At 36.1% G+C, this 23,097-nt stretch overlaps 1 protein-coding gene across 2 annotated transcripts in view; it reads right to left on the reverse strand.

Moving 5' to 3' along the window:
• Nucleotides 1–688: 688 nt before the first annotated feature.
• LOC135214935 (zinc transporter ZIP6-like) overlaps nucleotides 689–23,097 on the reverse strand; it is a 104,566-nt gene continuing 82,157 nt past the window's right edge. For both annotated transcript variants that reach the window (XM_064249423.1, XM_064249426.1), the window contains exons 4-12: nucleotides 8,019–8,289; nucleotides 7,056–7,231; nucleotides 6,278–6,463; nucleotides 5,999–6,134; nucleotides 5,370–5,641; nucleotides 5,085–5,232; nucleotides 4,562–4,717; nucleotides 4,070–4,257; nucleotides 689–3,848 (exon numbers count right to left, since the gene is read on the reverse strand). In XM_064249423.1, coding sequence (XP_064105493.1) covers nucleotides 3,696–3,848; nucleotides 4,070–4,257; nucleotides 4,562–4,717; nucleotides 5,085–5,232; nucleotides 5,370–5,641; nucleotides 5,999–6,134; nucleotides 6,278–6,463; nucleotides 7,056–7,231; nucleotides 8,019–8,289 — 1,686 coding nt within the window. In that variant the 3' untranslated portion in view covers nucleotides 689–3,695. The remainder of the gene's footprint in view (nucleotides 3,849–4,069; nucleotides 4,258–4,561; nucleotides 4,718–5,084; nucleotides 5,233–5,369; nucleotides 5,642–5,998; nucleotides 6,135–6,277; nucleotides 6,464–7,055; nucleotides 7,232–8,018; nucleotides 8,290–23,097) is intronic.

Raw genomic sequence — 23,097 nt, forward strand, 5'->3', positions numbered from 1 at the left:
TTTTCCCATTCCTTTTGGAAAAAGGTTTTGGAGCCAAAGGTAATTTTCAAAATTGTAATGGGTACCAGCGAGCTACTTTGGTACTTTGCTGTGGTTTGTTCAGTAAGGTGTGAAACTGTTTTGGGACCTGGTGGGACTTTCATTGCAGGCCCTTAGTAGCCACCACTTGTTAGCCCTCACTTCCCACAACCTCCTCGTCTTCAGGACGTAACAGTAGTATAGTAAGTCTAACACCATTTACATCATCAAGTAGTTGAGTTAAATATGGAAATCAGGCGAAAGGGCAAGCACTGAGACCTATGAGGTCATTCAGCAATGAAATAGAAATAGACAGTAAAAGGTTTGAAAGGTGTAACAGTAGGAAAACCTCGCAGTTGCACCATGAATAAAGTGTTAGGAGAGGGTGGAAAGTAAGATGAAGAAAGAGAATATGGAAGGAGGTACAGTAAAAGCGGAAACGAAAGTTTGGTTGCACGGCTAAGGGGCCAAAGGGCAACGCTTGCGAAGAATCCTTAAAGTACATGCCTACAGTGGCACGCCACATGAGGGTCCACTAATGGCACTATCCCCCTACGGGCATCATCAGGTAATCCTTTCAGGTGACTTGCAAACTTTGGAGACAATGTCGAAAGAGCCACCTCATCAACTACGACAGTCAATTAATGGGAGTAAGGAATTAAACAAATCCTTATTAGAAAATATCTTTACTTTTATCACACTTCAACAATATATTTCTAACCATTTTCATGGTTATCCACAGACATCGCCAAGTAAGGTTGAGTTTCAATGGAGTTGAGAATTTAACTTTCCACTTCTGATATCGATAAGAGGTAAAAAGATAATAAAAAATACATTATAAATATCATCACACTTTTCCTTTAAATGACTGCACTTGTTATGAAACATAATGAGCTTGCAAGCAACAAGAAACTTACAGTCTTTATGTGTCCCAGTTTGAGACAGCTGCAAATGACAATACACCAAAAGTAATCTGCTCTGAATTACAATTCAGGGATACTGACTGATTTCATGACACCGATAAGCAACAAACCGAAAAGATAACTCAACACAAGCAGTTGAAATGTATTAACTGAATGCCATTACAAATATATAAAGGTATCAAAATATAGGAACATAAAAAAAAAAACATGAAAACAAGCTCACTTTCTTGCTTTTTCCACAGTCCATATAATGTACCTTTTGCATCAAGAGAAATATTCAGTAAAATTCTCAGCAACTCGAAGACAACGCAATAAGAACTCGACATTGTGGCACTATACGGGATTTTAGTGATCCTGTACCTGCAATCATTTTATGGATTATACAAAAAGAAATTCCTTATACATTTCATCAAAAATATATTAGTATAAAAGGATTTTGTAGCACCTTTTTATGGAATGGGCGTTATACTAAAAGAAATGTTATTCTTTCATACTATAAATAATAGGGAATTTTTTTTTCTTTTTACTTCAAAAGTTTTGCTATTGTGCTTATGCCTCTAAAATGATCCTCACATCATTTTGTAAATGTGACACAATACTAAATCTATATAAGTAACATTATTAAATAGTAACCACAATTACAACCCATGAAAGACTATACATGATTTGCTTATTCTGGAGCCAAAAAGTCTCTTAAGTCGCTTTATAACACAATAGTTTGAGTTGAAAACAGTAAGACATGCAGAGTGAGATGAAATAAAGGTACTGTAGTATGATTCATTAAGAGGGCTCATTAAGTAAATACAAACTTCATCTAGTCATAAATGATTATAACAGCACTGAGACTTTCTATGACGACAACACAACATTTGTACAGTAAATGGTCATCCAAGTCCTACACTGCATTATGGTGGCATTTCAGTACTCTCAATATAAAACTCTCAAATCAAGCTAGAGTAACAAAGAAACATACTACTTTGGCAGAAACAAAGGTTAATACTGTATAGCTATGATACACATTACATTTTAGTACAGAACAGCCTTTTCACCCACTTGTAGTGTTACATATTTGTATGAGAATTAGGCTTTCATAAAAAAAATAAATGTACATCACTATTAAGTACACTTATGTTACTTAATGTTTTGTCATTAAGGAATGTGAGCATGTACAATTCGTTAATACAATATGTATACAGAAATAGATTTCGTGATATATGTCTTTGCAATACTAATATTTTGCTGCAAAGGACCACTAACAACATACTCACACTACCTCAAAATCTTATTGGTTTTTTACAATAAAAAAAAACACATAAATAACAAATATTCTATGGTAGGAACTTATTGTTAACAATAACACGAGCACTCTGCCGCTTTTCTCTCCAGTTACCCTAAGTCCAAAATTACAAAAGCATGACTAAAATGAAAATAGTTTTGAACTTCTGAAAAGCATCCTACATCTCACTAAGTGAAGTTCTTCCTCTGCTACAAAGGAAATATTATAATAAAAATAGCATACTAAATAATCAATTGATAACTATCATCAAGGGCAACTATTTTATATCACTTCAGTGCGTATTGCTAAAGAGATGATGCTTTTCTTAATATTTGCCAGCACATGAAGAACCAACTTGGAAAAAATCTGGAGTATATTTTGAAGGAAAAGTAATATGATAATGTTGATGTAAGTACTACTACTACAATATGTGGTTCTAAACATTAACAGAATAGTGATAATCTAATGTGCTGCCAAAAAGGATTTAGTCAACATGTCCTTATAAATTCTTTTAGCGACATGGGGCTGTGCAATCACATTTTATCAGCAATAGATAGCTGCAAAGTTCAAAATGGCATAAGTGTCTGCTCCAACTTCATATTCAAATAGTATGTGACTCTTACCATTCACTGAAAAAAAAAACTGAAAAATGTTACCATTTCAATTCTAATATACTTTTGATTTAAATGAACAACCTGCATTTCTCTTGAAACTTGACATTCCAAAGTAACGAATTTAGCAAACTAGTTGAAAAATAAAAAGAATTCATTTGTCAACAACTCTTGCTTTCAAAATAGCAAAATGTTTAACTAAACATTTTTCTATCAATGATTTCACTAACACTTCACCAAATCACAAAGGTTTTATTATAATAGAAAATTTCTCTTGAAAAATATCTTCTAAACAGAAATATTTGATTCTTGTTCACACTGCTACCACTGCATAGTAATTAAAATTTCCAATCAGCAGAGGAAGATTTAGTTATAAAATTCTACTGTAGATACCTACAATACAGTACATACTAAGTCTGCATCAAGCAAATTATGATAAAGAGATTTCAAAATGCTTCTGTAAAAACTCACTGAATGAGCATTGACATTATTCTTACAGTTAAAATACAAATGTTCATCTACGTTAACAGCCATCAAATAGCACAAAACTTATTAATTACAGTACATATGAAAAGCCGCAGAAGCCTATTAATCTTCAAGTCACTATGAGCAAGATTACATTAATCTTTGTATCTACATCTTAAATGCAGTGGAAAACAAAATATTGATGCATTTTCTATGCGTTTACTCTCCTGTATTGCTTCATACTTCATTTCAATTAATTGCTTCGTATCAAAATCTCACACAGGGCTCATAAGCTCCAAAATCTCTCTTTGATGATACAATTATGACCAACATTAAATCACTCTAAAGAGCTGTCATGAATAGTAATCTGTTGTACAGCATGCTATGAGATCAGTCCTTTTTTCAAAAGGAACCCTCCAAAAGTTCTTCTAAATCATGTTCATACATAGCAATGAATAACATGATAACTGCACCAGTCAACATTCCTAGGACTTGCAGCAACATTTGACCTAGAACTCCACGTTTCTCACCAGGGCGGACAGAAAGCTCCGATAACTGTAATTGAAAAGTAAAATAATGAGAATACACCCCAATTTCTGAGAAAAATTTACCTCAAGGCAGAAATAAACTAATCTGAAACAGCACTGAAAATAATCTAACTTTAAAAAAATATGATTAGTCACATGGAGAATGAAGACAGTTTAATTGAAATTTCTTCAAAAGACATTTTTCTTACAGAGCAATGTAACTTTGGTTGAAAATGATTTCATACTTACCAAATCTACCAAAGCCAAATAAATGAAAACTCCTGCAGTAAAAGAATATATCCATGGGGATGCTGTCTGGATAGAGCCGAGCATAACTCCAATGACAAGGCCTGCCAAACTTAGCAACCACAGCAATATCATCATTTTCACAGCCTGACGCAACTTCATTCCCATTTCAAAAAGAAGAGCAAAGTCACCTAAAATTCAGATGAAGAAAATTAGGCACTGTTTGCTTCCAACTACAGAATCACAAATTTTTCTTCAACAAAGAAAAACATGATCACAAAAAATATTAAGAACTATTCTAAAAAGAGCTTGTATTTGGAAAACATCTGGTGTTAAGTGGTGTACTGAGGTAACCTGAGAATTCACTGTAATAGTCCCATCTAAAGTGACCAAGATAATACTAATTCAAATCAAGTATGCAGTTTTTGACAGACGCATTACTAAACCATGGTGTGTATGTGCCTGTATGTGTGCATTAATAATGATAAAACTTACCAACTTTGTGTGGAAGCTCATGGCAAAGAACAGCGATTGAAGTTGCCACTCCTCCAGTAACACTAGATCCAAAAGCTGCTCCAATGGCCATACCATCAAGAAGAGTGTGCATAGCATCACCAACTAAAATAACAGCACGCAAGGAGTCCTTGCGACCTGTTGGTAAGAATACATACGTAATCAATGGAAAGTTTTGTGTTTAAATTTTCTAAAAAAATCCAAATTTCATATTTCAAAAAATAGTAAGTTAATTACTGTTGGTGCTTCTGACAGACTAGAAGCACCAACAGTAATTAACTTACCAGATTTATGAAAAACTACAAAAAGGGCAAAGTTAAATGTCTGGCCTCTCTGAGAGCTAGAAAGGAAGGCTTTCCTGTTCTTGGTAATAAGTTCCACCTCCAGCTGAAAAACATCGTGAATAACTACAGTGTCTATGCAAAAACCTAAGCTCTGGTTCAAAGTTGAACATATTTTTTTTTTTTTAAAGAAAATATAGCATATCAATGCTCTGACTGTCTACCTGTAACATGCGAGTGACCATGATGTGAATGGCCATGGTGTCCAACATGATACTCTTGCAGGACCATGTTAAAGCTGCTACTATTCTGCCTCAAAACTCTATGACGTCCAGATGTTGGAGTGTCTAGATTCAGAGATAATTTTCTGCACTGAAAAGTAAAATTCATATTTTTAAACTGCTATATCTGAACAGACTGGAAATTAGAGAGTATAAATTATATATACACAGAAAGCAATTCAACATTTGGAATTAAGAAATTTCACAGTTGTAATTCTAGTGACTTACCATTTCAGACTTATCGTCAGGACTTGTTACTAATTTTTCCTTTTCTGCTGAAGATGACTCAAGTTTCTTTTCTTCAACTAACTTAGCCACCTGCTTCTCAATGGATGTTATCTCAGCCTCATTTTCAAGTGAGGAGACCAATCCTTCCTTTTCTGGTATGGAAGCAATTTGCTCCTCTAATCTTGTTCTGTCTAAATCATTATTGCCATTGGCATCACTACTGGGACTTACATTCGAACTGCAGCCTTCAAAACAGTTTTGTGCATCTAAAGCTGAAAAAAAAAAATAATTTATAGGTACTATATTAAAAACTTTTAGACTTATATAACAGCTATTGTAGATTAATTTAAAATCTGATATGTCTCTAGATTTAGTCACTAAAACATCAGTAAAATGAAAAAAAAATTAATGACAATAAACTCATGAATGTTTAAAGGACAGAATTCTTAAGCCATCAACGAACTCTCATAAGCAATCCCAAATCTCTAGTGATAAATACCATATTCTCAACTTTTTTATCAATAAGTAATGAGATAAAGACCTGATACTCAAAGCCTTTCTTTCTCATGTACTACACTGCTAAAAGAAGTTCACATTACAAAATGTGCATAGAAAAAGTGCACACTTACACATTGTGCTTTCTGCATATATAAAGGAATTATGTTTGGAATGTTTGCAAAGTTTCTCTCCTATCTTATCAACACTTTGACTCCCAGTCTCTTCAATTGTTGTTGCTGTTCCCACAGTCTCTTTATCCATCTCCTCCTATGTTTAAAGAGAAAGATAATATCAGATTAAATTGTTTAAACATAAACATTCTGCTTAGTGATATCAGATCTGAAGTTGGATGTATCATCATCAGTAAGGAAAGGAGAGCAAGAATAAATGTATAATTCCAAACAACATACCTTACTCCTTGACAAAGTCAATCCTGGGTCATGACCATGACTATGGCTGTGACCATGGCCACCACAAAAGAGATTATGGCCACGTTCAAGAAACAGAAATATGATTATCCCTCCCAAAGCTGTGAAGCCGAGCAATGCATGTTGAAGATGAACGTTGGTACTCTCTGGGACATTCATACTAATTGCCTGGAGGGTAATATATATCAAAACTTAGAGGACAAGTATCACATTACAAAAGGTACATCATTTTATCAAATAGAAGCATATATGCTGTATAGCTTCAAATAATTACTCAGTTCAGTATTCACTCAGTATTTCAAATCCTTTTTGGTTATTCAGTGCACATTAAAACCCCTTTTACATCATAGAGAGAAAAGCACTATCAGGATCAGAGTGGGTGGCAGGAAACAATCAGTACTAGTAATTCAAAATGACAACTGTGTAATTTAAAGTTAAAAAAAAGTTCAGTGTCCCAGGGTGCGGCAAGAGACTACAAGCACTGATTTCAAATAACAACACACCAGGTTAAAAAGAAAATTATGTGCAAAGTAGACATTGCATAATACCTGTGTACACACAATCATAATTTTGAAAATCATAGTTTTACAACAAAAGTTTGAGGATTACAAATATGGTACAGTACCTCTATCAGAAATTCCCTCAAAAGATATCTATGAAGCCTCGAGTGAGCTAGAACTAGCTTGATAAGTATAAGTGAAATGACTAACATGAAAAATAAAAAATTTGTTTTAATATATGAAATTCATGGTCTACTCACATGAGGTAATAAGTGAATCAAGGCATCGCCAGCTAGTGTCCCCACAGCAAGGGCCAACAAAAAATGATTCACTTGATCGTAATACTGACTCCGCTTTAGGGCTGGAATGAGCATAATGCATCCCAAACCAACCAACCCAATCACCATCATGCTTAAAATGGCTCCAATCCAACTGTCTGAAATGGAACAACAAATACAAGGGCGAACTGATTACAAATCTCTCAAATAAGTGTCAGTAATGATGAGTCCCTGCTAGTTAACTTTAATTTGTAAAGCTCCTAAAATATTGTGGCTTATATAATGAAGTTTCATAACTAAAATTATCATGGTATTTGCACATTCTTGAATGATGGGACGCTATTTGTAAAAACACATTGTTTGACAATACCATATCTGCTCCCTTGCCAGATGTTGCTGTTACCTTATGTATTGAAAGTGTACCAAAAGAACCCAGAATATTTTCCAGGAAAAAAGAAACCGTAAGTTTTTCATGGAGAACCAGTAGTATTTTCATGGAAAAAAGAACCAATAGTATTTTCATGGAAAAAAGAACCAGTAGTATTTTCATTGAAAAAAGAACCAGTTGTATTTTCATGGAAAAAAAAACCAATAGTATTTTCATGGAAAGATTGGTCAAAACTACAGATACTGACTGATTAACCTGTGAATTCTGTATCATATACTGCACTGGGTAAATCATCACAGGTGAAAAAAAATTCCATTCTCTCTAACCAAAAGTCAAGAAAGAAGTGACTGAAATCTAACTACTATGAATATTTATGAATACGGTATTTATGTTATTATTCTCTTCAATCTAGTAACCACTTCAGTAATGGCCACCCTTGAAACATAACAACAGAATCAAAGCAGCACATTTTACAATGGTAGCTGGCTTAAAGTAACAACGCCAATGACCTTCCTACCACTATTCTTGCCACTACTAAACCAAGATCCCGTCCGTACCTGCCGAGTACCCCGAAGCAGCATCCATGTGGGAGTGGGGGTCGTGGTCATGCATGTGATCGTGCCCGACGAAGTGTGTGCTGGTTTCCCTCTCGTCGTTGGGATCGTGGCTGTGGTGGTGATCATGTCCCTCATCCATGGCGAAGGGCACAGCACACGAGTCTAGGTAGTTGACGATGCCTGGACACAGTGACAGGAACGCCCTGGCTGAGATCGAGTCGCCCAGGGACACGCCGGAGCCTCGCAGGATACTCTCTAGTCCTACTCCACACTGCAAAGTGGAAAGGAGAAATCATGTCTGCGTGAAAATGGAAAAGTGCACATAAAATCGAATTGTTATGATAAAAATATGTTTATATTTTGGATATATGAAATTTTATCAACTTGATTTCGCTGGCCCTCATCTTAAAATATAATTCATTAACCAAGAGTTAATATTGCTTTAATTCTTGTCTGCTAATGCTGTTTACATACATACATACATACATACATCACACACACACACATATATATAAGAAGATTTTATTTGCAAAAATTGGATACCATATTGTTATAAGGAGATGAAACTGAGAAGTGGTCCAGCTTAATACTAATGCATACATACACACAATTACATACATACATTATATACATACACACACCACACACACACACACACACACAATATACATATATATATATATATATATATATATATATATATATTATATATAGTATATACATACATACACATGCAAACATACAATTCCCATTTCCATGAAGTAATAACCTCATCTCTTAGCCTACACATTTACCAAAACAGCCTTTGCAAACATCCAGCAAAGTAAATGCAATTTATATTTCTTTTGTAAAACTGACTTCTCTGTTCTAAAATCCATGTGATGCATTATATATATATATATATATATATTATATATATATAATAATATATATATATATATTATATATATATATATAGTATATAGTATATATATCTATATATGATATATACGAATATATTATATATATAATATATATATATATATATCTATATATATAAAGATAAGACCTTACCCACACAGTTATCTCGAGGTGACCGTAAATATTCGGAATTTATTCCGCTCACAAATAAAAAGAAAATATATATATATATATATATATATATCCAAGAGATGAAATGAGAATGACAAAAAGAAATAAAATACGAAATCAAAGAAACTTCCAAAAATGGAAAAAGGCCGTGCAAAAATTTACACTTTCTAAAACCAGCAAAAAGTCGTGTAGGTTATAAAAAAAAATAAAAAAATAAATAAAAAAAAATAAATAAATGTTGACAGGAATTCCGCACTGGTATGAGAACAGTTTCCGCAATGCTTAAGAGAGAGAGAGAGAGAGAGAGAGAGAGAGAGAGAGAGAGAGAGAGAGAACGTCAATTTCTTACTCAGGCATTTTTCTGTGTTACATAAAACTACATTTCCGAATTTCATTGTTATCATTTTGTTGCTTTCAGTATTCGTTGCTATGATGCATCTCTCTCTCTCTCTCTCTCTCTGCGTCTGTCTATTTTCGCTAGACCCGACCAGCAAACTTAGAGCCTTCATGCACGGAATTATAATCAACAGAAGGGATCAGCTAATTTAACTTAAAACAAGATAAACCCAGAAAGTATAAACACAGAAAGTACAAAAAACTAGTGTAATAAAGTTGGCAAAGTGAATATCAAGAATGAGAGAGTAGATGGAATGAGAAAAGACAATAATTCTGCACGTGAGAATGTCAAGAAAGAATGTGTACGCTTGAATATCGAAACACGGAGGAGTACATAAAAGAAGAAGAAGAAGAAGATAAAGAAAAAACTGAAGATACAGACGTCTATATTTAACATTAATATTAAAAGTCTATATTTAAATATTAAAGCCCTAACGGACAGAGGTGTAGTACCTATGAATAAAAAAAATAATGAATTAATGTACATACACTAACTATGTAATATATATATATATATATATATATATATATATATATATATATATATATATATATATATATATATATATAAAGTAGCAACATGAACTGTACATTGTAACAAACTCTTAAATAAAATCTATATGCAGACCTAAAAAAACAATCAGGACCCAATGTACAAAACCCAAATGTACAAACAGGCACACTTGAATCGGAGAAACAATTAAAACACTGTACAAACAGGCACACTTGAATCGGAGAAACAATTAAAACACTGTAGAAGATTGTACACTTAAGTACGACAATCAAAGCCAAGTGTACGAGTATGTACATTTGAATACGATAAACGATCAAAGCCAAATGTACAAGCATGTGCATTTGAATACGGAAACCAATAAAAACCGAATGTACATATTTGTACATTTGAATACAATAATCAAACCCGATTGTACAAATAAGTACATTTGAATACGAAAAACAATATGTACAAAGATTTACATTTGAATACAACAACAATTTAAAACCAAGTGTACGAAAATGCCTACATTTGAATACAACAAAACCTATTGTACAAATATGCACATTTGAATATGAAGAACAATCAAAACCACATGTGACATGTATGTACAAAAACGATTATTAGATCCAATATTTTTTTTTACCGACCTTGAAAAACGCATGGGGCGCGATGTTAGTACTACTAAGGTCATATGTACTATTTCGAAGAGAGAAAAGCTTCCTTCACACAAATAATCGCCACCAATGATATTACAAATAAAAGAGGCAAGTTCCGTTCCCGTATCTATAACTGCTTGATTAGGCTTCTCACTGAGATAACAGTGATAACACCGGCATTCATCAGGAACGAATGGGTAACCGTTGTTTTTTTTTTTTTCTTTTCTACCGAGCAGACAGAGTATTCAATGTCCCTCGACTACTGTTATTCAGTCTTCGATTCTCGACTATAGTGTACTGTTCTGTCTTCATTTCTCGATTACTTTATTGACATAATCTCTCGACTACTGTATTTTGTCTTCGTCTTTCGACTACTGTATTTTGTCTTCGTCTTTCGACTCCTGTATTCTGTCTTTTCATCTCTCCACTACTGTATTCTGTCTTAAGTCTCTCGACTACTGTATTTTGTCTTCGTCTCTTAATTACTATATTCTGACATAATCTCTCGACTACTGTATTTTGTCTTCATCTTTCGACTACTGTATTCTGTCTTCGTCTCTCCAGTATTCTATGTCAAGTCTCACGACTACTGTATTTTGTCTTCGTCTGTCGACTACTGTGTTGTCTTCGTCTTTCAACTACTGTATTCCTGTGTAAGTCTCTCGACCACTGTAAGCTGTCTTCGTCTTTCAACTACTGTATTCTGTCTTCATGTCTCCACTACTGTATTCTGTGCCTTACATAATCAATAGAGGATATCCCTTAAAGTCTAAACTAACTAAATAAGTCGGCTTGATAAGCACGTGTTCAGATATTCAAGGATGAAAATACTACCAGATCACATTTCATTTCATAATAAAAAGTAATTTTTCCTCGTAACAGCCTGGTATTTAAGACCAAAGGTCAGTCTGCAGAAATAATGGGCTACTTGCTGGGCAAAGGATTGAATAAAAAACCTCCTTACCTTCGGGATACAAAAACCTCATGAACAAACGTCAACCCCAGCAACCCAACGTATACATAACATATATACGCCGTACTTCATCTGTTTGTAGTTACTATCGCAATTCCAGAACCAAGCCTTTCCGTTTTAGAATTATAAATATAAAATATCAATATTTCAACATATAGGATGTATGTATAACCACTATAATAATATGGACAAGTCATCTAAAATCCAGCCTGTATTTCTTTCAGGAAAAAACGTTATAGTTTTGTTCGAGTAAATGCTTACGGATCTAAATACACAGCCAATATGACTAAAATCACTTTCTAATAAGACAACTGTGTATCCTAGCATGTAACTTACACATTTTGTATATTTTACCAAAGGATACAATTAGGCTGTTAACGCATAAACATTTCGCATATAAGCAGCACTGCATTACCAAACGCATGGGTCGTCTTTGTGAATGTCAATCTGTGCTGAACGAGAAACGTGCGCTCAGATCAAGGTCCAAGTATACGAACAGATAGGGTTACAGCTAGTGTCCATTGTGAAATGCCGAGGAGACGAACTTACAAGAAGAAGAAGAAGAAGAAAATGGGGCCTTTAACTTTTACTATTTACGAGGAGGAGTCAGACAAAATCACATTTACTTTACTCTCAAACAGATTCAATCGTACTTATTTGCAATCAATTATATATACCGTTTCAGAAGGGCATTCAAGTTGACCAAACAAGATCTCAAGGCTCCACAGAAGTAGCTAGGGCAGGTCTAATGCATGTTAAGTTCCAGCGAACTGGGCGATGTAGGTCGATCCTAATGAGAGGTTTGAGACTGAACTTCGAATGCATTCCGAAAGTGACTCCAAACCAGAAAGGATAAATTAGTGGGCATCAGGTATGACTGCTATAGGAATTAACGGCAATTTTTCCCCCAGTTTTATCTTCACGTCACTTTCAACTTACATTTTGATAACTAGACCAATAGCAGTTATGCGTCGACGTCACTTTCAACTAGACCAATAGCAGTTAGGCGTCGATATGAGAGAGAGAGAGAGAGAGAGAGAGAGAGAGAGAGAGAGAGAGAGAGAGAGAGAGAGAGAGAGAGAGAGAGAGAGAAACGTACCATGCCTTTGCAAATATGTGGAGACTCTGACCTTTACAGATATCCAGTTAAAAGGTGCCTCCAAGGAAACTGTTAATGATGCTATACATAAAAAAAAGGCTTTCTACGGTGGAAAAGGGGTTTTACAATAGTTATAAAAAAAATCGGGGCTGGCCGAAAGCAAACCAAGAGAGAGAGAGAGAGAGAGAGAGAGAGAGAGAGAGAGAGAGAGAGAGAGAGAGAGAGAGAGAGAGCCGGAAATCACTTAAAGGAAATAAAGTTAACTTATTTGCCTTTCAGCGTTATTTAACTAACTCAGGTCACTCCACTTCACCAAAATAAAAAGCATCATTCCACGAGTTTACTTTCACTTCTCTAGAAATAATTATTGGCACTGACAAAAAAATCGCGATTCAATTGACATTAAGGAAAAAAAGAATAACCCGGTTCGAATTTCCATCACCTAATTTCCCGGTAATACCAAAATCCTTTATATAAAACAGCAAGCAACACCCTTTCCAATCAGGTGCCCCCCCCTCCCCGGGCTCTTGTCCACTGTTTCCGAGAAGCGAATTCCCCTCCTTACCTTTTGGTCAGGTCTACGCTCTCCGGGCACCTGTATAGGCTGCAGCTGATCAGCGGCAAAACCTCCCGATCGGAAATACACTGAATCACGAGGTTCCAAAACCTCTCGACTCCGGTAGGGACGAAGAAGAACAACACAACACCTGTGTTTAAAAAAGCCTAACCGTCAACTGCACTCGGCGGCGGTGATGACGAAGGGGGGTTCCGTTCCGTGGGACTTGGGAAATCAGGGAATGGGAAGGAGGGGGAGGGGAGGGGAGGGGGGAAGTGGAGCTTGTAGGTAGGAGGGGGGAGGGGATGGCTGTGTACTGCTAGGCTAGCTTTCTATTGCCTCACACGCCAACCGTATGAGCAAGAGGAGAACTCGTTTGCCTCAAAACTCCTCTTCCAGTCTTCATTCACTCAGCCATTTGATCAAAGTCTCTCACGCAGTGAACAGGCGATGTTTTTGGGCGAGGAATAATAATAATAATAAAAAGTCACTTCATTTTGAGCCATTTTCTGTGGCTTTCAAAGACGGCGATTCGATGCGAGAATTGCGCGAATGTGATGATTCAAGACAGAATAGAAGTGAAAAGTGAAAACGTTCGGTCTAACGGGAAACCGAACTAGATTGGTTAGTGTGCTGGTTTTAACTGTGTTACGGGGTGTGTGCAGCAGTGCATTATAATTCGAAGGGATAGACCGATGAAATCGACTGTGTGTGTCTGGAGCAAGGATTCAGCTATTTAAAAACAGTAGTACTACCCCGACAAGGGAGTGTTTGAAAAGTTCAAAGTTTTCCTTAAACGAGGTTCCTCCGATCCTATTTCTCCCAATTTTTGTGTGTGAGGTTCTCCCTTCTTTCCTGAAGTGGTGGTTCTCTGTGAAAATCAAAATTAGTCCTGTTTAGGGTGTGATGAAATGACCGACCGCTCCAGCTCATAGTCAAGGATTTCTTCTTCTTCACAGGGTCACTACCACGGGTACACAGAAAGGTGAGAATCCTTAAACTGGGATACACAGTTACCGTTTTCACATTCCATTTACGTCGTCGAAGTTCAATAGTACACGTGGAGGGAAATGCTCGGTAGTGGTTCTAACTATGTTCAATCTCCACAAGCAATATATATATATATATATATATATATATATATATATATATATATATATACGTAAACATACCTTCCTGACATATTCATACACAATGACTATACACACACACACAGAGTATATATAATTTGATACAGGAAAACATGAGCAAATTACCAACATCTACTTTTCCAACAGCTGACAAAGGTCTATTAGGCAATAATGATAAACAAACCGCTTAAGAGAAGTAAACGAAGAGGAAAAATGTTGATTTTCATAATGGTTAAGTAATAACCAATAGTAAAATGACCCCTGAAGAAACATTTCTTGTTAATATATCTGGTCAGTGCTTGGACTGGTGACCATCAAGGAATTTAGCCTCATGGCAATCACGGCGAACTATAGCTGACCTTAGGGGTAGAGTGAGAGTCGAAATGGGTACTACAGAAGGCCCCCAGAGGATATTATTATCAGTGAACCCTTGTACACACACATACACACAGCTGGGCAGATCGACCTACATAGCTTACCTAAATAGCTGCTCTCCGATTCCTCGGTAAACACGTCTTGGATAAATCTTTTCAAAACCGGCCTACGTTATCGAATGCCGATAACGCTACTGCACGCGTATATGTGTATGTATACCGCATTCACACTGACACACGTGTCAGTAGAGTGTGTCAGTGTATCGAATTATATTAGACTAAATGAAATGCCTTGCTCACTCACGGAATGTGGAGTCATACAAACTTTTATGAGGACAGAAAGCTACGTACATTTAACGCATTTGTTAAATGTATACATAATATACATATATATAATATATACAAACACCCGCCCCCCCCCATCTGTTAAAACTGTTAATATACTACTTATATATATATACAAACAACCCCCCTCTCTCTCTCTCTCTATGATTCGACCTGTAAGGAAACTACCTGAACGCTACACTGAGAGAGAGAGAGAGAGAGAGAGAGAGAGAGAGAGAGAGAGAGAGAGAGAGAGAGAGAGCACCTCCGCACCCATCAACCGAACGGAATAATAAAGATACACAAATGCACCTCACTTTCACTTACGGGGTTCCCCTCCTAACTTTCTTCGTCTGGTGAATAACCCCCCCCCCCAACCCCTAGGGCCCTCACAACCCCCTCTTTTTTTTTCCCCTTTCCTCGACTCGTAAACGCCAGGTAACTAACTGGTCATGAACTCATGCAGTGTTCAGAAAGAGAGAGAGTACAGGTCATGCATTCATGAACTATCGTGAGAAAGAGAGAGGAAGTACGGGTAATGGTTTCATGAGCTGGAGAGAGAGAGAGAGAGAGAGAGAGAGAGAGAGAGAGAGAGAGAGAGAGAAGTGTGTGTGTGTGTGTGTGTGTGTGTGTGTGAGGAAATAAATGAACTGTTGAGGGGGGAAAAGAATTCACGTCCATATATCTCTCGCCCTTGATATGAAGAAACAGACGAAAAAATATCAACAATAAAATGACAAATTATAATCATACAACCTTTTTAATCCTTTATCGTTCTTTTGACTCAGCCTTTCTTTTCCCCTTTCTCTTCCTTGTTCCACCGAACCTGTGGGGCTAGATATAGGAAGTGGGTTGCTTGTGGCATTGCCAATTGTTCTATTGATAACTCCTAAAAAAAAAAACTCCACGAACTCGTGTCTGGCGGACGAGAAAACACAAGTGCAAACACAGGTAATCCACATCACCTGTGAGAACATGGTGGGAAAGACAGCTGTGCAGCAGACCTGCTGCGATAGATAACAAAGGGCCCTGTTTACGTATTGACTGGGAATTGGAGAAAAAAAAAAAAAAAAACAATCACGAGCAGGTACTTATTATATCCACCGACAGGAGACATTTGTTATATATGGCATATTAATTTGTCTGGGGGCAATGATTTTTATACGGAAGAGCTTCGTGATGCTCCCTGGCTATGGGTGTCTTTCAGTGTCCAGGGCGACGCATATCTAGAGAGAGAGAGAGAGAGAGAGAGAGAGAGAGAGAGAGAGAGAGAGAGAGAGAGAGAGTTTGCTGGTATAGATTAAGCCGGTTTATACCAACACGTATCCTTGCCTTCAGTGAGGTTTTAAGTATGAAAGATAGTAGGACGTCTTATGCTGACCTAAAAAAAAAAATCTAACAAGAGAGAGAGAGAGAGAGAGAGAGAGAGAGAGAGAGAGAGAGAGAGAGACTCTTAACATATTAATCCCCGTATAGTGGCCAGCACGAAATAATTGTATTACATTACGAACAGAAAGTCGAAATAACATCACCCAAGACTAGATTTTCACATCAACAAACCTACTGGCAATATTGACAAGAATTACCCGGTATATTCGAGCCGTGCTCGACCACGCAGAGACTTAGTTATAGAAAAGTGACATTATAAACTCTCTTACGTAGACTTATCATGAGATCCAAGGAGGTTTCCTAATTCTTTTAGCAACGAGTCCCAAAGAGCCATGCTCACCTTGCTCGAAGGCACGAATTTGGTAGGAAAAAATCGAACAAGTTTGGCTCACCTGTCCTTGTTTCTCCCGTCTCTACATATATTTTATTTATTTATTAGTTTATTTTTTTTGCTCTGTCCCTACCCCCACTCCCCCACCCCCTTCTCCCCGCTATCCTGATGACTTGATATTTCAAGAGATGAAGAGCGGGTGTGGATGAGATTCCTATACATATAATATATACACATATGTATATATATGTAATTATTTAAGAGGATGGTTTCCAAGCATAGTATTCAGTTGACGGTAAAAGGTGTTCACTTCCATAACCCTTGCACATGTGAAAATCAACGTATTACTCAATTTCTAAAACTCTCTCTCTCTCTCTCTCTCTCTCTCTCTCTCTCTCTCTCTCTCTCTCTCTCTCTCCTGTCAAGTGTACTTCGTTACGTTGTTCAGCGAAATTTACTGACACCATATATATATCTATATAATAATTCATTCAGTCCCTTTGACATGGCATCTCTCTACCACCAAAATTGGGTAGGGGGGTGAAATGATCTTGACGGGTGGTGTGGGAGAGTGTTGCCCTGTCAGAAGCCGAACCAATCATAATAAAGATATGGGTGTCAGGACATTTCAATGAACAACACAACGAAGTGCATTTAGAGAGAGAGAGATTAGGAATACGTATGTTCAACTTCCACATGTTGAACATGCGGTAGTATAATTATTTATATGTTCAGGCGATCACACACATAAATAATCATCGTGATGAAATCTGCCTTTCAATTTATTTTTATTTTATTCTAACAGAGCAAAGTATTGAATACACGTTCTGGGCCAACTTCGAAAAAGCGGTTCTGGAGTGAACCAGCGTTTGGTAAGAATGTCCCCCAAAAGCAATAACGACAGTTCTTGCGTAACCACGAGGACAATGCAAGAATAAAAACAATGAGAAGACGAAGAATTACCATAAGAAGAAGAAGATTTAGAAGAAGATGGATGTAAGAGATCTTCGTATACAAAACACTCTGAATTATGATGAGCTATGCATACAAAAGCACTTGAATTACGAGGATGAAAAAGCATGACACATGCACAGTGGATACATTTAATTGTGGGAAAACTGTTTTGTACTTTTCTAATAATTAAAATGCAGAGTTGCGTTCTGACGCTACTACGAAAGCATTACGGAAATTCTCGTGATAGTGACAGGCAAAACTCGACCACAAGTTGTACTAAAAGAATTCATAATGTAATGAAACGAAAAGTATACTAAAACTGAACTAATATGACGAAACCACAAGCATACTTAAAGAATAATATACTTAAACCACAAACATCCTTAAAGAATAATATACTTAATCCACAAACATCCTTAAAGAATAATATACTTAATCCACAAACATCCTTAAAGAATAATATACAGAAACCAAAAACATCCTTAAAGAATAATATACTGAAACCAAAAACATCCTTAAAGAATAATATACTGAAACCACAATCATCCTTTAAGAATAATAAACTGAAACCACAATCATCCTTTAAGAATAATATACTGAAACCAAAAACACCCTTAAAGAATAATATACTGAAACGAAAAGTATACATAAACTATAATAATATGACGAAACCACAAACATCCCTAAAGAATAATATACTGAAACCACAAATATCCTTAAAGAATAATATACTTAATCCACAAACTTCCTTAAAGAATAATATACTGAAACCACAAGTATGCTTACAGAACAATTATCTAGGGGAAGGAATAATGTCATATTGTTTACAGGTATCCTCAGAATGTATGAAGGAGTATATATATATATATATATATATATATATATATATATATATATATATATATGATATATATATATATAATATATATAAAATGCCCACGAGGACCCACAAAGACTGCCAATGTCACGAGGTTGTTCAAATCAAGTGTTAACGTTACTTACGAACATTCATCATCAGCCATAATAATTACTATAATTCATCAAATTCCCGGGCAAGTCGGCAACGGCTGCAACGCTACATAGTCATTACATCTAGAGCGTTTCATGTCTTTGCTTTCGATAAGGTTCAGTTTCCCGTGGCTCGCTTGCATTACATTCGTGAATCAAGGACAAATATAAAGCAGAGGTTACGGTTTCATGCTGCCAATCTCAACGTATAAAACTGGGAACTTTCTTCTTAATGCAAAGCCATTATGGAATTTGGTGAATTCAGCACGATTCGTTTGTTTAGACGAATTCAGTCAACTATTGCATCATTTCATCTATGTTGCAAAAACGTCGTTTCCTGAAGTTTGGCGGGTAGATAATAATCTCCATTTTTTTATCATGTTATCTTATGTATCTAGACTGTATGTTATTGTGCATTCTTTGTATATTCCATGTATATGGCCTTGAGCTGAAAATAAAAATTATTATTATTAGGACAGAGCAACTAAAAAGTCACTCTCGTATTTCCTCTGTTATGTGTGACTCTTCTTCCGAACCAGAATTATTCTTCTCGAATACTGAGGAGCTCATTACAATGTTGGTTCAGTTACGGTATACGAAGCAGGCACCACAGCTTTGCAGTAAACACCAACTTGATCGATGAACACCCTGGCAAATGCTTACTTGTGAGTGTGTCATTACTCACACTCATCCACGGAATTCACAGCTGACAAGTGTTAAAATATTTGACCATAAATTTGACTGAAATTGCTTGTCACGTGGCAGAAAGCGAACACTAGCTCATGGTAGACATGTGCCGTCTACATTTGCATTCAAAGTCTGTAGACATGAAATCTAAACGACTTAGACAACAAACAAACTTGGGAGCAAAACAGAATGGAAACACAAGGCGCAACAAACAAGATGAGGATACACGCAGCATGAACACACCCACCGCCACACAAAAAAAAAAAAAAAAAAAAAAAAAAAAAAAAAAGAGAGAGAGAGAGAGAGAGAGAGAGAGAGAGAGCTCGCGAACTCTCGTAACAACAGCAATTTCTCTAGGAATCTGCCTACTTAACGACGTGTAATACTTTCATTGATCTTAACATCTAATGGGCGGGGAATTTTGTTCATTTTATCAACTCTGCCAGAGGCAAGTCATTTCGTATGAGCACATACTAAGGGGTTTTACAAATAGTAGGGCTTTCCGCATATTATATTCGTATTATGTTTCCTGCCTCTTTTTACCAGAGGATTTCGTAATTTACAGATACGCATACATTCATGACTTGTGTGTGTGTGTATATTTATAATTATATAGATATATATAAATATATATATGTATATGTATGTGTATATATTTATTGTTTTTATGGCTCGAGGAGTGAAGGAAAAGATATACGAGTGAACGGCCAATCACTTGAGATCATGACAACTCCCAATAAACAGACACAAAGCGAGTCAGTGTTCCTTTCCATCCACATCGATTTCTCCTCTTCTCTTGTAAGGCAAATTAAGAGCACAAGGTCGAACGTCTCAATAAAGATGGACTAAGAAGTAGCTTATTCTCGTGGACGGGCAATAGTAATCCTTATCATAAGAGTCCACGAATGACCTCATCCACTAATTACGCTGAGGGTAAACGTCTTTCCAGTTTGAGCTACTGTAATCCCATTCTGGATTCCATGATGACTTTTGGCTATGGATTCCATACGGTCTGACTCTAAGGAAGTAAATGCTGCTTTTCCAGCTGAAACTACTTTTCATGATATTCTGAATTTCGTCATTCCTAAATTAACTTAGGCGAATTTAGACCTCTGAGTCAATAAAGACACATTTAGACCTCTGAATTATTTAGGGCGAATTTACACCTCTGAATTATTTAGGGCAAATTTAGACTTTTTAATTAATTAGGGCAAATTTAGACCTCTGAATCAATCATCAAAAGTTAAGACTTCTGTAACAACAAGGGAATGTTTGGACTTTTTAATCAATTAAGGCAAATTTAGACCTCTGAATCAATCATCAAAAGTTTAGACTTCTGTAACAACAAGGGAATGTTTAGACTTTTTAATCAATTAAGGCAAATTTAGACCTCTGAATCAATCAACATAAAGTTAGATTTCGGAATCATTTAGGGGAAATTTAGAATTCCGAGTCAATTAAGGAAAAAATCTTGACTTCTGAATAAATTTAGCGAAATTTAGACTTCTGAAACAATTAGGGCAGAAGTCTTTCCCAGTTGAGGCTATATCCTGAATCTGCCTTCATACAGGTCACCGCAGAAAGAAACGACGACAAATGCTACCAAGGTCTTTGGACCTTGAATGATTATACGACCTCCCTGAATAAGGTGCGCAGTTTGACCTAAAATTCGAAAGCAGGTGCGCAGTTCCATGAAATTCCCCAGAAGCCCGCTGGTATTATTGGAGTTAATTGCTCTTAATTGTCCTGGTAACTTCTAGGTAAGTGGGCAAATACAGGATGAAATATGCATTACGTTCGTAATTTCGTTTTTTTTCGTATAAAATGTTAAAAGGATGAAATGGGTATAGAATTCCTCCTGCGATCAATAGTGATGTGGAGTCACTGAATTCATGTCGTGAAAAAACACTAGTTTATTGTGGAGAGAATGGAAGGAGAAATGGAGAAATAGTTTAGCGACATTTTCAAGATATTGAGACAAAGTCCACAATGAAAAACAATTTCTGTTGGAGGAAGAGATAGATGGATGGACGTGGTCGAATTTAAACTGTTTAATCTGTATGTTACTTCAAAGTCAATGTTAGCTGACGGATATAAAACAAAGGGAGATGGAGTATTATACGTACCGGTGATGCAATTACAGTAAAATATTACCATATCAATGAAAGTAAAAATATACAGGCAGAAAGTAATACGCACTTTGATCCGGATCTAATAAAAATAATATAATAATAATAATTATTATTAGTATTAATGGCAAAGAAATCCACAATGGTGTAAGCGTGTATGTATATATATATATATATATATATATATATATATATATATATATATATATAAAAAAGCTATATACCTTTTGAGAACCAGCTCGACTCTGCTTTCCAATCTGACTCTCTCACACATCTATGAATTTACTCGCCATGCTAGTGACTCGTGGATTTATGAGATTTTTGTGAATAATAATAATAACAGATAATAATAATAACTGAAGTAATACCACGAAATCGAACACAGAACGTGCGTATACGAATCCCATCACACAGCATTACGTCATCATTCCAAACGGTTATATATATACTCAAACCACGTCATTAGGGCTTGAGGGTTCTCAAGCTCAAATCGAGCACACACACACACACACAAAAGACGCCGCCAAAAGCATTGCAAATTCGATGTCGGAGCGGCGCGGCGACGTCACAGAGGATCCCTCACCAGGGCCTTAGAAGAAGAAGAAGAAGAAGAAGAAGGAGGAGGAGGAGGAGGAGGCAGGATCCCCTAATATTATAAGCGCGCCGGAGATTTCGTGGGAGATATAATATCTTATATTGTATTACCTTGGCGCGCGATTGATCTACTTGGCTCCACAGCCCAGAGAAGAGTAACGCTCATGTCACCGTCGGGTCGGACAAGTTGACTTCGCTTTTGGAAAAGTGCTGATGAGTTTAGTCTTTTTTCGTGAGGTCTTTTCTTCTCTCTTTTTTTATTTTCTTCGGCGCTGGTTAATGTCGATGGTTTGGGTATTTAAAAAAAAAACACACACACACACACACGAACAACAACACCGTCACTGATTGATTGTCTCACGGCTGGGACGGACATGGATCATGTAATTATAAATTTTTTTCAAATGTGCTCTCTCTCTCTCTCTCTCTCTCTCTCTCTCTCTCTCTCTCTCTCTCTCTCTCTCTCTCTCAAACAATGACGCCCGTGGACCACTTCGGTGTACAGTCTGTGATCCGTGAATGGTCAAAATATTGTTTTATTCCCCAAAATGTACCGGGTATAGTGATAAAACCCAGATCATGATGCGTATTTAGTTGGTCGTGCAATGTAGAAACTCTAAAGTTACTCTGCTGCGGTGGCTAAAGTTATGAACAAAAATTATGTCGTTAAAAACATATTTTTTTCCCCACAAGCAATTTACTCAGTAACGTCGAGCCATTGTTGTCATACTATTATTTTGTAAAGACAATAATAATAATAATAATAATAATAATAATAATAATAATAATAATAAAAATAAAATAATAATATAATATGAATATAATGTAATACTAATAATAATGATAATAATAATACAACAATAATGATAATACTCATAATAATAATAATAACAATAATAATAATAATAATAA

The sequence above is a fragment of the Macrobrachium nipponense genome, chromosome 46 (assembly GCF_015104395.2).
Source record: "Macrobrachium nipponense isolate FS-2020 chromosome 46, ASM1510439v2, whole genome shotgun sequence".
NCBI classification, from domain to species: Eukaryota; Metazoa; Arthropoda; class Malacostraca; order Decapoda; family Palaemonidae; genus Macrobrachium; species Macrobrachium nipponense.